Consider the following 18,541-nt stretch of genomic DNA (forward strand, 5'->3'; position numbering starts at 1 on the left):
TAGATTTCTCATAAATAGCTGAAAGTTTCCTAGAGGGAATCTGTAGATTGTTAAAATTATCAGAGTAGTATTCTACAGTAACACCTCACAAACACATGCTTCCGAGTTCTGAGCATCAAAAAACTATATTTGTTTCAATATTTTTGACATTGTGTCTAACTTTTACATATGTTGCAACACCTTCTTTTTCCATGTTAGCTCTTAATGAAAATATGCTAGTGTATAACCCCTGGTATTTAACTTCTCCATCTCTGTGGTTATGTGGTGTTTCGCGAGACAGAGAACATCTATCACTTCAGAATTTTCCATATTTTCTAAGTATACAAGAAGGTTTTTCAACCCCACAATGTTCTAATGAAACAAATGTCAGCACAGTCCCATTAGATTGCTGTGTAATGGATCCATGAAAGCCATCTGTTCAACTGCTTTGAGGCTGTCCTCCCCACCTTCCTGTCTTATGATAATCAATGTGTGTCTGCATTCCCACACGATTTTTCTAGTCTATAATTTTTCCACCAGCTTAACAAGTCCGAGATGTCTTAGTCTTCTAATCTTCATCTTTTTGTAATGATTTTCAATAAAATTTAATTCTATCCCGCCAAGCTGTTAATGATATCTTTGTTTCTGCTCTTTACTGTCAACTTTTTCCCCTTGCAGCAGAATTCTATCTTCACTTCTGTCCTTATTTTGATGTTTAATGAGTCAATATTTTTTTCTTTTTTTCAGCTCATCATCAGTTTGTTTTGCTTAAATGTAACCACTTTTTTGTGTTATAGACTGCCTATCCCTGCTTACAGGTCATGCACAAGGAAAATGCAAAAATATCTCTGTCTGGCACAGATATGATGTTTGTATTAATGAAAATTTATTTTCGTCATGTTGGTATGCACTGCACAATAAATAAAGTCTGGTGTTAATGCAATCTGTGGAATAGTTTTGTGCATGTTGTTTTTTAAATAGTTGTGTTCTCCCAATATTTGTTTATATTGACTAAACTGGAATATCATACCATAAAATCTTTTGTCTTTAACAGGTGATAAGTGGGCAGTTAAATTCAAATATGGCCATACTTTTCTTGAAGATGACTTAAGGTGCCCCAAAATTGCAGTCACAGATGTAAACATCAAAAAAGTACTCAATATCATATTGGAAATTTGGTGATTAAAGATGTATTAAATAGCTGTCACCACAGATTGTCGGAAGAAAGAGTATGGTACATTTTGTGTTAGGAGTCCCCTATGAAAAGTTTTATGTAATGTGATTCTCCACATTTTTTTCAGTGGTGCCCAAATGTAAATGAGAAAATTAATTTCTCTGTGATGTTTGGACAAGTCCAACTAATTTTGTGCATTGATTTGTTATCGTTGATAATATGTGGGTCAATCACACCATGCCAGAAACAATACAGAATTCAAATCAATGAGTGGGAGCTGATGGCCTCACAACTAAAAAAAGATCAGCTTTCATCCTCATCTGAAAATGTTATCGACAGTTTTTGCTATGTTGCATAAAAAGGACGTTATAAAACTGTGTAAATTTTTGAGATAACATTCACTCGTTCTTTCTTAGGCCAAACGGTTTTTCAACTTGCCTTTGTAAGTCTGACTGACTTTCAGGAAGGCTGTGTTATCTGCGAACCATAGTATTGGTGTAAACCTCCCTTTCAATTTTTCATCATGTGCCCCTTCATTGATTGTCTGACACAAAAGTCAAAATAATACTGACAATAAGTTGCTGTTTAGCTGTACTTTATTCCTCACAATAAATTTTCTCATAAAGTGAACTTAAGTAATTGATCATCATATTCAATGAGAAATATTGGTATAAGAAAAAATAGGTGGTTAGTGAAATATGAAATTCTAACACATATTTTGAAAGAGATTGTTTTTATTTTACACACATTCAAACATGTAGAGGAAATTTGCAGTAAATTTTGAAACCAGTTTCTGAAGATCACATTGTACAGTTATCAAACAATTTTTTTTAAAAGACACTTACGCAATTCAATCTTTAGTAAGCTCATTTGAAAGTGTTGTGTTAACAATTGTGACAGGTAAAATATTAGGTGCTAATGACTGATGATGTGCATCAGGAGGGTGACGGAAAATGAGTGTCCAGACAGTACAGATACCAACCATCTATAGTATGCATGTATTACATTTCACAAAATGGACATTGTCGACATTCAAGAAAAGTTCAAAACAAACCATTGACTGCATCATGAACACTGAATGAAAAATGATGTGCCACAATGATCACTAAGGTTCACACTGTCATGATTAAAGATGAACTCCTTGAGAGTTACAAATCCTGCAGGACATTCAGCTAGGTATCCACTCTTTTAAAGATTGCATGCAGAATCATATTGGTGTAACGGGGTGATAACAACTGGTGGAATTTGATGGCATGTAACTGAAAGTGAAACGGTCTGTGGTAGAGCTTATTGTGAAACGTGCTATCCCTTAAGGTGTAGCTGCAGATAATGTCATAATACATTTTGTAGCCACAGAAAAAAAAAATCCAGAGACTGAATTTGTCTAGTGGCTCCAGGTAATATGGATTGCAATGTTACACACGTTTCAGGAGGGCTAGTTTGCTATACCAGAGTATGGTTTTTATATGCAGACCAGGAATCAAACAAAAGCAAGTTATTGTGACCAGCTATCGGCCAAAAGCAGGCAGTGCTCATACCATAGTTGTAGTTCTCTTACACCCATTTTCTGACTCTTACGTGCTGTGACATAAATATTCCCTGCTGCTCTTGCAAGGTCTCGGGGACAGAGAACCTCCAACTTCTTACAGGAAAATAAATAACATCCCAGTCAATTTACCATTCAGATTAACAGTCAGCATAATTGTGTATGAATGCATTAAGGCATTGAAATTAGTTGACCTTGCTATAACTCTCTTGGTGCCTCTGATTTCAAGGGTTCCTTTCACATGCATTTTCTCTTCAAATCCTGATTCGTTGGAGTTCAAAACAAATTCCTTACTGAACGATAGTACAAGTCTATCTGATTTGCAAATTTTGGGACCTATTTTTTTGAAATTTTGTTATTGTATGTCTTCCAATTCTGTACCAATGTTTGAAGGTATGCAAACATCCACTGGTTCCCTTGAAATTACTGTAATCTATGTTGTGCACAATTTGATGTGAATAACATAGTAGGTTACTATCATGCACATTCTATAAATTGTATCAAGCATTCTTGAGCAGTGCAAACACCAGCTTTTATAACAAGTGTGCTGTGTCCTACCTTGAATATCCATAGTTTTTCTTATGCACTACGAATTCATATTGCTGTAGACATATTTGAAATCTCTTTTTTTTACTATGCTCCAGATGATCTTCCATGTACATAATTATGTTTAGTATGTGCCCCGCGAACTAAGATTGTCCTTTACTACGTTTCACTGGAGATGGGATTTGTGGCTCCCTGTCCAACAAGAATGTTGAAATACATGACTCGACACTTGTTTCAATATCAGTTTCATTTGTTAAACACATATCATTGTCATTGAAATCCTCGTGTGCATTGTCCGCACTGTTGAGCTTATATGACAGCAAACATTCCACTGACTCATAAATGCTAATATTTCATCTGCCACTTCTTTTTCACTCTACGAAATTCCTTGGGTTCCTTTCTGATGAAATGTCAACTTCAGCCACTGTTATTGTAGATATAATGCAATGTTTTCTTTGTTAATCATTGCCATTTCTCTGCTTTGTGTCAATGCCACTATCACTATGAGCTACTCGCAGTCCAACTACGGTCTGTAGCCTCCTGCTGTGCTCACCATTGAATACCTCCAGTCCCATCCCTTGTTGCCATTAGCAGCCAATGTTACGGTTGCACAGTACACAATATACGGGGTGTCAAATGCCATAAATGTCATTAGCTTCTTGCGACCTCACGCTCAAGGGGTTGCTTGTTAGTTGTCTTGTGACATTACATTAAGGATAAAACTTGGCAGCATGAAACTTTCTTCTTTTATGTCAGTACAAGAATAATATCTGTTGCTCATTTGGAAAGCTCAGTGAACATTAATTCCATCTGCACCATTCTGTTTCTTCAAAGCTGTATTTTTATCACTCAGTGTAATAAAAACTAAATATCACGAGAAAATTGATTGACAGAAATATGGGTAGCTATTTAATTTCAATATCTGAGAAGTTTTGTAGTGAACAAAAAGCTCATTCATCCCTTTAATTATATTGATGATCCACATCTACATATGTACTCTGCAAGCCGCAGCAATGGTGTATGCGGGAGGGTACCTTGTACCACTACTATTCATTTTCTTTCCTATTCCACTCACAAATAGAGTGAGGGGAAAAACAACTATCAATATGCCTCTATACCAGCCCTAATTTCTCTTATCTCCATAGTCCTTATGTGGAATGTACATTGGTGGCAGTGGAATTGTTCTGCATTCAACTTCAAATGCCAGTTTTCTAAATTTTCTTAAAATAATTTCAGAAAAAGAATGTTTCTTCCCTCTAGGGATTCGCATTTGAGTTCATGAAACATATCTGCAATACTCACATATTGATCTAACATACCAGTAAGAAATCTAGCAGCCAGCCTCTGAATTGCGTCAATGTCTGCCTTTAATCCGACCGGGTGGGGATCTCGGACACTCAACCAGTACTCGAGAATGGGTCACACTAGTGTCCTGTATACAGTATGCTTTCCTAAAATTCTCCCAATAAACTGAAAGTGACCATTCGCATTCCCTACTAACATTCTTTCATGCTTCATTCATTTCATGTCACCTTGCATTATTACTCCTAGTTAGTTAATCAATGTGACTGTGTCAAGACATGTACTACTAATGATGTATTCTACCATTACAGGATTGTTTTACCTACTCATCAGCATTAATGTACATTTTTCTACATTTAGAGGACCCTACCATTCATCACACCAACTAGAAATTTTGTCCAAGTCATTTTATATCCTCCAACAGTCGCTCAGTGCTGACACTCTGTACCCACAGCATCATCAGCAAACAGCCACAGATTGATGCCCACACTGTCCATCAGATCATTTATGTGTACACAAAGTAAAATAATATAAATCAGTTCAGTTTTTTTTATTTTTTATTTAATTTTTTTATTTAAGATGTTTTTCATTTATTATTTTAAGTTAATGTAGGCGCATCAACTGTTCATTTGAGAGACCAATGTTTTGACTCAGGGTGCTACCAAAAAATGTGATATAATGCACTGAGAACCAGTAGGTTTGGGAACTACAGAAATGTGTATCATTTATGTCATTTCAGATCATTACAAGGTTTTTCATTACGAACACTGTGTAATCGTGTGTTAGTAGTATAGCTCCCAGAATCAGAAAATGCAAATATTTATTCTACTTACATGTTATTAGGTAACATGTCAAGGTACTCCCCTTGTGCACTCATCCACTAGACCCAATATTCATACAGCTGTTCAAGACATTCTGGGAATCATTTACTGGAAAATGACTGCAGTTACAATGGCACATTTTCCATCACGTGTTCAGGATTCATGAAAACTTGTCCATTATGCTTCATTATAACTGTAGGAACAGTTGGTAATCAACAGTCACGAGGTCTGTATGAGTGAGTGAGTGAGAGAGAGAGAGAGAGAGAGAGAGAGAGAGATAGAAAGAGAAAGAGAGAGAGTTCTTAATTCCTGAATTTGTGATAATGTTTAGGTCTTATTGATTGTTCTTGTCTACCTTCCTCCTCCTTATATACAATTAATAATCTTTCCCCTCATTCATGTTTCCACAACTAATTTCTCTTCCCTCCATGAAGAAGGTACCTTTGATGTGCTGCTGTTTAGTTCTGTGTATTTCTCTGTGTAGCACTGGAGGCTGTTGCTTGTGAAGGTTACTAACAGCTGTTGCATCTGTCTTTTGTAAATTTAATGAGTTTTGTGAATGGAATTTACTGTTGACATAATTGTCTTCGCTGTCATTGTGTTTTGTTCTTTATTTATAATGAGTAATGTTCATTTTTAAATGTTTGAAACAGGAATTTGCTCAGACTGCAGAAACTATTTTCAAGAGTACAGACAGACGTAATGACTTAGACAAATGGTATCTGAAAATAGTATCGGCCATGTTTGAAGCTATTCCACGTAATGCTGCAGAGCATCACAAAACGCCACAAGAGGTTGTTAAAATGGGTAAGAAATACACAAGTCTCCTTCACTCTCAAGAATCTGCATGAAAAAATGTAACTTAGTGCTCTGTATAGTAATATGTTCTGTATGCCAAGTACACTGATTCATGTGACAGTCACTGCGTGCACAAGAAGCGATCTACTGTACACCACTTAAATAGCTCATTTGAAAAGGAGAATGATCAATGGATAGTTACAGTGGTTTCACCACAATGCTGTTATACAAAAGGCACAGAATAATATTTTAATAGGATACCATCACCACTTCCGTATAACATGTGCCAAATGCTGTTATGGTGGTCTTGAGAATTGATACTAATCACAAAGCCCATTTTTATGTTATTCCTCCTTGCAGCTGTAAAGTTCTACAGCACAAAATAACCAAAGGATGCCATGCTTGGAGGCATGGGTCCTGTAAATAGGTTGAATAGCTATTGTGAAGACTGGACTATACTTCAAATTTCCTACCAGATTAAAACCATGTCCAGACCAGAGACTTAAACTGGAACCTTTGCCTTTCATGAGAAAAATGCTCTACCAACTGAGCTATTCATGCATGACTCATAAGCAGCCCTTACCACTTTGCTTCCGCTGGTGCTCCTCTGTTACTTTTAAAATTTCACAGAAGTTTTCCTGTATACCTTGTAGGATTAGCACTTCTGGAAGAATGGATATTCCGAAAAAATGGCGTAGCCCTAGCCTAGGGGATTGTTTTCAGAAGAATTCTTTCACTCTGTAGTGGAGTATGCACTGATTTGAAACTTCATGGCAGATTATTACTGTGCTGGACTGGGACTCAAACTCTGAATCTTGGCATTTCACGGGCAGTTGCTCTAGTGATTGAGCTATCCATGGAGAACTGATGAGCCACTTTCATTGATTTACTTCCACATATACCCCTCTTCCATCTTTCAAACTTCACAAAAGTTCTCCTGCATACTTTATTATGCTGCAGAATGAAAGACTCATTCTAGAAACAGTCCCTTAGGCTGTGACTAATCCATTTCTATGCAGTATCCTTTCTTGCAGAAGTGCTAGTCTTGTAAGGTATACAGGAGATCTTCAGTTAAGTTTAGAAGGTAGGAGAATTGGTATTGATGGAAGTGAGGCTGGGAGATCAGATTATGAGTCAAGCTTGGCTAGCTTAGTCTATTAGAACACTTACCCATGGGAGGCAAAGGTCCCAGGTTCGAAGCACAATCAGCAAGTTTTAATCTGGTAGGACTTTTCAAATCAGTGCACTCTCCACCGTAAAGTAAAAGATTCATTCTCGGCAAAACTTTCTGGCCTCCATTGCTCAAAGGATCTTTCTTGCTAAGATGTTTTTGTGTGCTACTTCTCATTCATGGCTGTAGTGACTGTCCCTTAGTGCAGTATGTTGGGGAGGGGAGGTATGCGTATTTTATCTACACTCCTGGAAATGGAAAAAAGAACACATTGACACCGGTGTGTCAGACCCACCATACTTGCTCCGGACACTGCGAGAGGGCTGTACAAGCAATGATCACACGCACGGCACAGCGGACACACCAGGAACCGTGGTGTTGGCCGTCGAATGGCGCTAGCTGCACAGCATTTGTGCACCGCCGCCGTCAGTGTCAGCCAGTTTGCCATGGCATACGGAGCTCCATCGCAGTCTTTAACACTGGTAGCATGCCACGACAGCGTGGACGTGAACCGTATGTGCAGTTGACGGACTTTGAGCGAGGGCGTATAGTGGGCATGCGGGAGGCCGGGTGGACGTACCGCCGAATTGCTCAACACGTGGGGCGTGAGGTCTCCACAGTACATCGATGTTGTCGCCAGTGGTCGGCGGAAGGTGCACGTGCCCGTCGACCTGGGACCGGACCGCAGCGACGCACGGATGCACGCCAAGACCGTAGGATCCTACGCAGTGCCGTAGGGGACCGCACCGCCACTTCCCAGCAAATTAGGGACACTGTTGCTCCTGGGGTATCGGCGAGGACCATTCGCAACCGTCTCCATGAAGCTGGGCTACGGTCCCGCACACCGTTAGGCCATCTTCCGCTCACGCCCCAACATCGTGCAGCCCGCCTCCAGTGGTGTCGCGACAGGCGTGAATGGAGGGACGAATGGAGACGTGTCGTCTTCAGCGATGAGAGTCGCTTCTGCCTTGGTGCCAATGATGGTCGTATGCGTGTTTGGCGCCGTGCAGGTGAGCGCAACAATCAGGACTGCATACGACCGAGGCACACAGGGCCAACACCCGGCATCATGGTGTGGGGAGCGATCTCCTACACTTGCCGTACACCACTGGTGATCGTCGAGGGGACACTGAATAGTGCACGGTACATCCAAACCGTCATCGAACCCATCGTTCTACCATTCCTAGACCGGCAAGGGAACTTGCTGTTCCAACAGGACAATGCACATCCGCATGTATCCCGTGCCACCCAACGTGCTCTAGAAGGTGTAAGTCAACTACCCTGGCCAGCAAGATCTCCGGATCTGTCCCCCATTGAGCATGTTTGGGACTGGATGAAGCGTCGTCTCACGCGGTCTGCACATCCAGCACGAATGCTGGTCCAACTGAGGCGCCAGGTGGAAATGGCATGGCAAGCCATTCCACAGGACTACATCCAGCATCTCTACGATCGTCTCCATGGGAGAATAGCAGCCTGCATTGCTGCGAAAGGTGGATATATACTGTACTAGTGCTGACATTGTGCATGCTCTGTTGCCTGTGTCTATGTGCCTGTGGTTCTGTCAGTGTGATCATGTGATGTATCTGACCCCAGGAATGTGTCAATAAAGTTTCCCCTTCCTGGGACAATGAATTCATGGTGTTCTTATTTCAATTTCCAGGAGTGTACATTACATTTAACACCTTCATCTCAAAACCTGCCAACTGTGTGTTACAATAGCAGTTGCTTGCATGTTTTCTCGAACATGCAGTTTGATGCTCTGATGAACTGGCCATATGCATGCCAATAATGTAATTCAAGGCAGTCATTCCTGACTGTGGGTAATTGCTTGTGGCTGATGAGACTCAAGAGACGCATAGTTGATCCTCTCAAAACATCTATAGTGCTCATTAGTGCTGTGGACACTGATGATGACTGCCACTTATACCTTTTGTGAAGGTGTCACCTCTCTGACATATGATTTGGTGGTTTAAATTTACTTATTGGCATAATATGTTGCCCTGATATAGTTGACATCAGACTTAACTTTATTAGTCTTGTGGTTTCTGTATCTACAAGAATAGTTAAACGTATCTTGAATGTTATACAATGTTACATGCATAGCTACTTGATCTTATTTGATCAGTTGATCATGGTTTTCTTCGTTGTAACAGTTAATTACATTAGTTAGGTAATGCAGCAATTCTGCAGTAGTTACTGTCGTGATTAGAGATTATAGCTGCCATTGTCATCATCACCATCACCATCACCATCACCATCACCATCATCATCATCATCATCATTTTGCATCAGCTTCTCAATAAAGACCTCCTTTAGACTTTTTTTCATCTCAATTTGTTCTTGTTTCTTGGAATTCAGCAAACATATTCCTTGGTGCATACACCTGGCTACATATACCATTGACTTCAATTTCATTTTCATTACTGTCATAATTAAATCTTCCACAACAGCCAAAATTCATTGTAACAGTTTTAAAAACTCTATTTACTTTAACAAAAAAACTCCAATTAAGCTTCAGTCTTGTTTTCTTATTCATCCTGCTGCTGCTGTCAATTGCCCTAAATATGGACATTTATGAACAGGTTCTATGGTTTCATTGTTAATTTGTACTGCTCTCCTTGTCCTTTCATTGTGTTGATCATGTACTGTTTTGGTCATATTGTAACTGATATTCTGGCATACTTTCAAATTTGTTCTTTTTAGCTCTTTCATTTGTTGTTTATCTTTGCCTTCAGAGAAGTGAAAGGGTTCAATTAAGATATTTTACTCCTTTATTTTCCCAGGATCTGAGAATTTCATGTAAGTTTGCATAGTTTAAACAATGGAAACTCTAGATAAGAAAATCAACAATGTAGAAGAAGATAGATTGCTACTTAGTGTAAAGATGACACATTAAGAAGCAATCCATCTTTTCTACATTGTTGTTTGCACAGTTTAGGTGATGTGACTCATCTTTCAGTTCTGAATTTCCCACTATCCTGATGAGGTCTAATGGAAGCCTTGCATTGACATTTGCATTCTTCAGTGTACTGATATAGGTATGTCGCAGGCAGGAGCGCCATAGTCATTGCTCCAATGTCAAATTTTCTTAATGGTTTGAAAACCCATTTCAGGATGAGGAGTTATGTGGCCTATTAGTTATCTGTATAAGATGGATGACTAATGTGCATCCTGCACGACATCAAAAGTGTTGCTAATGTTTTCCATCTCTGTATAGTATTTCTATTATAATTAGCTTTAAACTCTCAATTTCCCTTGAGCATGTGCCGGACTCCACCTAAGAGCTTTTTCATGTGTGTAATATTGTTTACAGTGTGCATAAGGAACAATGTTAAATAATTGACTTTTTTTTGTATTATAATATTCATTTTCTGAAATACTTTGTATTTATTTTTATTCTGAAGATTAAAAGTGTAATACTACTTGAAATTCTAAAGTGGATTAGAAAGTTGCATCCTGGACAATTTCTTTATTGCTTCATAAAATATAGTCATTTCAACTTGAGGTCCATTTTGTACTTGTCAAATATATTGTGTGTTTGTTTTCTTCTGAAACTAGATATTAAAGGCATACATGTTCGTTTCTGCTATTTTAAATAGCTATTTCTGCCCTTTCTCATATCATATCTGATTTCGCGCTGAATTTTGGTTTAAAAAGTGATGCTGCATTTTTGTGTAACTACCGTCAAGAATTTTCATTCCCACAATATTTTAGTAACTACATTGTATCTTCCAGTGAATAATGAGTGAACAACTTCTTTCCAGCATGGCTTTCTGTCATACTTCTTTGCTCTCCTATATACGTAGGTTGGAACTTAACTAGTGGCAACACTGCTGTGGAGACACTATGCAATGGAATGTACTATTGTCACTGATAGCACACATTGTTGACACAGCTACCTTACCTCCGAGCAAATGGACTCGCCCATCCCACGTGACCGGCATGCGCACAATCAAGGGAAACACAGTTACTTGTGAGCGAGCAGTCTAATGTAACGATGTCACTATGTTTTCAAAACAGGAACAACGGAGTTGGATCAAGATTGAATGCGACAGAGGCCGTACAGCATGACAGTGTCATCAAGGTCTTCAAGATGCATGCAGGGAATCAGCATTGCCATACAGAACAGTGACACGTTGGGCAAAAGCCTTCAACAAAGGTTGGCAAACTGTGGCAGACATGCATCGGGCAGGTCATACTAGCCTCTCTGAAGCCGCTGTTGCCGCATTAGTGGACAGTGATCGACGCCATACGATTCGTGAGGTCGCCCACGAAACCAGATTAGCGCATACGACTGTGCTTCGCATCCTGAAGGAACACATGGGCATGCGAAAAATTGCATCACGATGGATTCCGCATGACTTGACGGAAATGCAGAAATGGATGCATTACGACGCTGCTCAGACGCACTTGAATCACTATGAGCGCAAAGGAGAGGCTTTCGTATACCGTATTACAGCACTGGATGAGGCATGGGCCACATCCCACAAGCCAAAACTGAAATGCCAATCCAACGAATGACGACATTATGGCTCGCCGCGAAAGTCGAAATTGCATCAGAGCCCCAGTATGGTGAAAGTTATGGTGATCCTCATGTACGACTGCGATGGCGTTATCCTAACGCATTATGTTCTTCATGGCAGACCATCAGTGCATGGTATTACTGTTCATTTTTGCAGCATCACCTGTGACTAGCTTTGCGAAAGAAGCGGCGACACTTTCTTTGCAACCCACCCATCATTTTGTCTGACAATGCGCAGGCGCATACAGCGCAAGCTGTGGTTGCTCTGTTCAGTTGATGGGACTGGGAAGTACTTTACCATCCACCATACTCCCTGGACATAAGTCCTTGTAACTTTGATTTGATTCCGAAGATGAAGGAACCACTTTGTGGCTTTCGCTTCAGCACTGTTCCAGAGATTCGACAGGCAGTAGACCACTCCATTTGCACCATCAACAGAACAGGCTCTGCTAATGGTATACTATGCCTTCCACATTGCTAGCAACGAGTTCTACACAATCTGGTGACTACTTTGAAGGACAGTAGCAGGTGCAAAAGTGTAACTCTTTTCTATCGGTTGTTAATAAATAGTTGCCACTATTTAAGTTCCAACCCTCGTATAAAGTACATCCAGTAAACAAAACACGAGGAAAGACAACTCACCTAGACCTGATCGATAACAGCCTAACACAGTATGTTCATCTAAATATACATGATTAATTTGCAATTCATAATTAAGTGCATGGCAGAGGGTTCATCAAACCAACTTCAAGCTACTTCTCTATGGATCCACTCTCTAACAATGTGCTGGAAAAACTAGCACTTAAATCTTTCTGTGTGAGCTCTGATTTCTCTTATTTTATCATGTGATCATTTCTCACTATGTAGGTGGGAGACAACAGAATATTTTTGCATTTGGAAGAGAAAGTTGGTGATTGAAATTTCACCAGAAGATTCTGCCCCAGCAAAAAATGCCTTTGTTCTAGTGACTGCCACCCTAATTCACACATCATGTCTGTTGCACACTCTCTCTCTCTCTCTCTCTCTCCTATTTTGTGATAATACAAAATGAGCTGCCCTCCTTTGAACTTTTTCGATGTCCTACATCAGTCTCATATGATGCAGATCCCACACCCCACAGCAATACTCCAGAAGAGGGCAGACAAGCATGGTGTATGCAGTCTCTTTAGTCGGCCAGTTGCATTTTCTGAGTGTTTTACCAATAAATCACTGTCTTTCGTTTGCTTTACCCACATTATCTTTGTGATCATTCCAATTGAAGTTATTCGTAGTTGAAATCCCTAAGTATTTAGTTGAATTTACAGCATTTTGATTTGTGTGATTTATCATGTAACCGAAATTTAGTGGATTTCCTTTAGTACTCTTGTGGATAACTTCACACTTTTTATCATTTAGAGTAAAGTACCACTTTTTGTGCCATACAGATATCTTGTCTAAATTATTTTGTAATTTTGATCACCTGATGACTTTACAAGATGATGAATGACAGCATCATTTGCAAACAATGTTAAGAGCGCTGCTCAGATTGTCTGCTGTGGCACAGATACTTACTTGCCTTGGAGCTACCATGTTCTATATTCTCAAGTCTCCATAACCACACAGATATCCAAATGCATCCAGTCCAAGTGGAAGCATCGTTGACACTGATTATGTGTGGTTATTCAAGTTGACTGAAAAGGGGGAGGGGGGTACAGACAGAAGAGACAGGTGATACCTCAGATGAAGTATGGCATAGGGGAAGAGGGAGAATTGGGGTGAGGTATTATATTAGAGGGACAGATTCCATCTAAATAGTTCAGAGTATTAGGTGTTGTGCAGGGTTTCCAAACAGGGTGGGTACTGAAACAGCTTTTGAAGGTATTGCATTGACATTGTATACCCATGACTGTAATGTGGTAGGATGTGTTAGTCGAGTGTACAGGGCAAGTGTTCCTGGTAAGTCATCATCAAGAGGAGGATGAGGATGAGGAGTATTTTGGGTAAGAAGTTAATTTTGTTATCTGTTATGATATTCTTTACACCACTGTGTAAGTGGGTCTAAGACTTTTATGGGTGACTACCTCAGTGCTTTCTGTGCCACACTGAGGCCGAGTGAAGTATAGTGTAAGTCATTTCTCCTTCTAATTTATGAATGTTACTATCATTTTCTAATTTTGATAAATTGTTAATGACAAACTTCATATGGGAATAAATGTACAGGATGCTCCATATGTGTGGAATCACGATTCTAAAACATAGAGAAGTGAGTAAACAATGATGTAAAGTCAAGTAGTGTGAGATGGAAGAGGGGACAAAACCTGTGAAGCTATTGTTACCAACACAGCAGCCATTTGGGGAAAGGGGGTCGTGTGACATATCAGGCATACAGGGAATTACTTTAAAATAGCAGTGGTGTCTCTCATTTGAGCAGAACTTTTTTAGTTCTCGGGTTATGTCACATTTAGTACTGAACAAGGCAAATGCCAATGGTAACACATAAAGGCTACAGGCTGTGTTAGGCATGTTATAAGGTTGTTATCCACTTCACTATTCCTCATGGGGTTTAACTAACACATGTAGTGGAATATGAGCACAAGTATGAACAAACTGCTCTTTGAGGTGTGAAAGGTTTCTGGTCTTTACAACAGGCACTATATTCACACATCACTACAGATAGAAATCCAAAGAACTTAAATTTGGGGAACATTATGGCCACTACACTGAATCTCTGTGACCTATCAGTCTCTGAGGAAACTGGATATCCACGTATGCCTGGACAGCTAGCTGGTAATAAGTTAGTGCACCATAGTATTGAAAGAAAGTTGGAAAGCACATCTTTGTCTAACAGCTGCAGATACTGAGCTGATGTTAGTGTACCCTGTATGAAGAAGTGCCCAGCAATATGAGAACTCCATATTCCATTCCAAACTATAACTTTTGATGTACCAACTACCGTCAATGGATCCACCCAGTGACAGCTACCACTTGATTAGTATCTGTATTTCTGTTTATTTACCTCTCCAATCACATAGAAATTAGCTTCATCAATAAATAGTAAATCGTAGGGGAAATGATGGTTTTCATCCAATTTGCTCATCACACATTCTGCGAACTCAGTGATCTACATTGTCCAAGATGAGATTTTTAACATTTGCTTTTTTGAAGGGTGCCATTTATGTGTGGCCAACGTTCATTGTTGATGTTCAGCTGATCCCAGTTTTGCTGCAAGATGCAGTGAGTACTGCATTATGGACACATTTAGTTAAAATGGAAAAAAAAGCCAGACCAACAGTTGACCTTGCTTCATTTATGGCCATTCTGAGTTGTTTAACTTTTGGTTTATCTGCAACAGAACCAGTTTCATGGAATTTTGTGACCAGTTTCACCACCTCACACTGTGTAATGGGTGGTCTATGATCAGCATTGGTTGAAATCCTCTGTGATAACATGGGTACTACCCTCTTCTGATATCAGGAAGATCTCAGTGTGTTTGGTTTGTGTTATTGTCATCAGCTTTGCTTCACCTGTAGGGAAGAAACATCAGCCATAACTTGAGAATAAATAAAGCTATGCTCAGATGAAAGTACCATTGTTTTTCTCATGTAATTCTGTGTGAGTTATGTCACATGACCCCGACCCCTTCCCCACCCATCTCCATTTGGAAATTACAAGTTGCATTTACAGTGGCAACTTCAAAAATGGCTGCAAGGTTGGTAACATAGCCTCACAGGGTTTCCCCTCTCCCATCGTGTACTACTTGACTTAACTTTTCTGTTTATTCACCTGTTTTAGTTTCAGAATTGTGGTTTCACACCTGTGGACTACCCTGTACAGTGAGGCAGTTGCCAGTAATCCCAACTATTTAAAGAGCTGTCTGTGAGGTTTTAGAGTTGGCCCCATATATTTGACTTACATGCTTCTTTGTCTCAAATGTTTACATCTTCAGAGTCAAGTTACTCCAGAATAGGATGCTGTGAGACATTACTGGGTGAAAATGAGTAAAGCAAGTTAACTTCTCACATCCTCATGAGGGAAGTATGGGACAGTGGCTTCACATTTCTTGTTGTAAAATTTGGGCATGATAACTGTCTGTAAGACTATGATATCAATGTATTTCACTAACTCCTTCCTACAGCAGATTTGGCATACATGCATGAGGGACTTTTTAAGGGGAATGGTTGGTAGTTGTCAAATTTGAGGTACTGGTAGTGATTGGTTTCTGTATCATGACCAGAGGATTTTATGACAGGTGGAGATAAACACCTAAGAAGATAATGTGTTGCATTGGGAAGGATGAGGTGAAACCAGTTATGGATTAGATGTTGAGGTTCTGGTGGAAAGAGTGGAGACTGTGGGGTCATATAATGAAGATGATGTCATGTTGGTGCCCGTTGCAGTTCCACATATTTATTTGTAGGTTTGGCCTTCAAAGCAGAAACAGTTATACATCATTAAACACTGTCTCTAATCCTTTCTTTTAATTTTCTATAACATCATCTTATTAACTATTTAAATTCCATATATGTCTGGTATTGGTACAATAATTTATATTTAAAATTATTTTTCATATATTTTTTTAATTTTTTTTTTTTTTAATCCTCTTCTGTTGTATTTTGTCTCTTGACTATCTGACCATAAAGTCTTGCCGTTTCTTGCCCTGGCAGTTCAGAAAACTGTCCTTAGTCCTACAAACTACTGTCTAGCACTTTGTATCCCTCCCAATGAACTTACTAATAAGATCTTTATTTCTAGCTGTCACCCATCTTCTCATAAAGAACTTCTTTTCCAGTTCCATTAATCTCTTATCCTCAATACTCATATTCAGTTCTCAGATCTGTACTAACTGCCTCTACTCCTAAATGCTCCTAACCCTTCTGAAAAATTCTTTTAGTCTCTGAGAATAATTCCATGCATCTCATTTCCGTTATAGACACTGTTGGCGTATAACAACTAGAGTGACATCTTGACAGCATCTAAGGAATTTCTCTCATCTGCTTACACTGTACTCCCAGCCAAGAGTACTTCTACCCAATGAAGAACCTATAACTACACCCTGCCCCATTATCAACCTCTTAGACTCCAAACAGCAAATTTACCTTGTTTGCTGATGATACCACAATTCTAATTGATGATTTGATAGATCACAATATTGAACAAACTACAAATACTGTTTTTAATGACATCTTAAATTGGTTCTCCTCAAATGGTCTCTCACTCAATGCAAATAAAACTCATTATATGAGGTTCCATACATCACAAAGTAATCTCGATGAAATTAACATAAAATGTAGTGATCAACCAATACAGAAAGTTGAAGATACAAAATTCAGGGTGCTTATATAGACAGCAAGTGTAATTGGTCAGTTCACATTCTTCATCTATGTAAAAAACTTAGCTCGGCAACATTTGCATTATAGGTAATTTCTTCAGTGGCTGAAGTTGACATGATTAAGGTTGCCTACTTTGGCTACTTCCACTCGATGTCATAGGCTATCATATTCTGGGGGAACCAACCACTTGCAAAATAAGGTTTCACCGTCCAAAAAAAGCAATCAGAATAATGTGTGGGGTCTATCAAAGACACTCTTGCAGTCACTTGTTTCGGAAGATAGGTATCCTAACAACTGCCTCAAAGTATATTTTTTCCTTGCTGACCTTTGTGTGCAAAAATTATTCTATCTACCAAGACAACAGAAATTCCATGGCTATAACACCAGAAACAAAAACAATCTACATTTCAAAATGAAACGTTTCACTCTGGTACAAAAAGGTGTTTACTACTCCAGCATTAAGTTGTTCAATGCTCTCACACTACATATCAAATGTGTTCATACAGAACTGCCAAAATTTAAACAAGTTCTCAAAGATTACCTGACAGAGAAATCTTTTTATACTGTGGATGAATATTTGAAAGAAAATGTATACCACCACTAAACTTATTGTGTCTAGAAGTAGTTCAGTTGATTTTATTGTCCATTTGAGCATTAGCACACTTTTTGTAACTACAGATTGGCTGTACCTGTATTTACTCTTGTAGGCCTAATATCTGATTTAATTTTGTGCTCTTGTTTTTAACCTTTATTTGAAACTCCTTTTTCTGTTAAATGGTTGTTATGTTATGTAGCTGACATTGTATCTATTACTGTATTTATAGTATGTCTTAGTTAAACTATGTACAATTTGGCATTGAACTGCCCTTGTATATATTGTAAGTTTAAATTGAAACCTGTACAATTTGACACGTTCCATATCCTTGTGATTGACTCACTAACTGGATCTACGGAACATGAAATAAATAAATAGCGTACCTTGCTGACCTAATCAGCCTTTCTTATCTCCTCCCCCCCCCCCACACACACACACACACAACCCCCCCCCCCCTGCTGCCGAACACCCTCTCCAGGCTCTCAGTGCTGTCACTTTTAGCCCCAAATACACGTTTGTACTTGCTGAAATAATAAAGGACCTGTTTTCTGTTACTCATTTACTTAAGTGCAAAAGATTTCTTCGCCACCTACCTTATGTTATGTTATGTTAACCGGGGACCTAGAAACGACGGAGAGGCTCCATCCCCGCCGCAGCCGCAGTGGTCCGCAACCCCACGATGACTACCGCAGTCCACTTCACCCCTCCGCCACCCCACACCGAACCCAGGGTTATTGTGCGGTTCGGCCCCCGATGGACCCCCCAGGGAACATCTCAC

General features: G+C 39.4%; 1 protein-coding gene across 3 annotated transcripts in view; it reads left to right on the plus strand.

Moving 5' to 3' along the window:
* Positions 1-18,541, plus strand: part of LOC126248857 (exocyst complex component 1) — a 296,832-nt gene that overhangs the window by 264,831 nt on the left and 13,460 nt on the right. For all 3 annotated transcript variants that reach the window (XM_049950289.1, XM_049950290.1, XM_049950288.1), the window contains one exon: positions 6,022-6,175. In XM_049950289.1, the coding sequence (XP_049806246.1) occupies positions 6,022-6,175 (154 nt within the window). The remainder of the gene's footprint in view (positions 1-6,021; positions 6,176-18,541) is intronic.

This window comes from Schistocerca nitens, chromosome 3, assembly GCF_023898315.1.
Source record: "Schistocerca nitens isolate TAMUIC-IGC-003100 chromosome 3, iqSchNite1.1, whole genome shotgun sequence".
NCBI lineage: Eukaryota > Metazoa > Arthropoda > Insecta > Orthoptera > Acrididae > Schistocerca > Schistocerca nitens.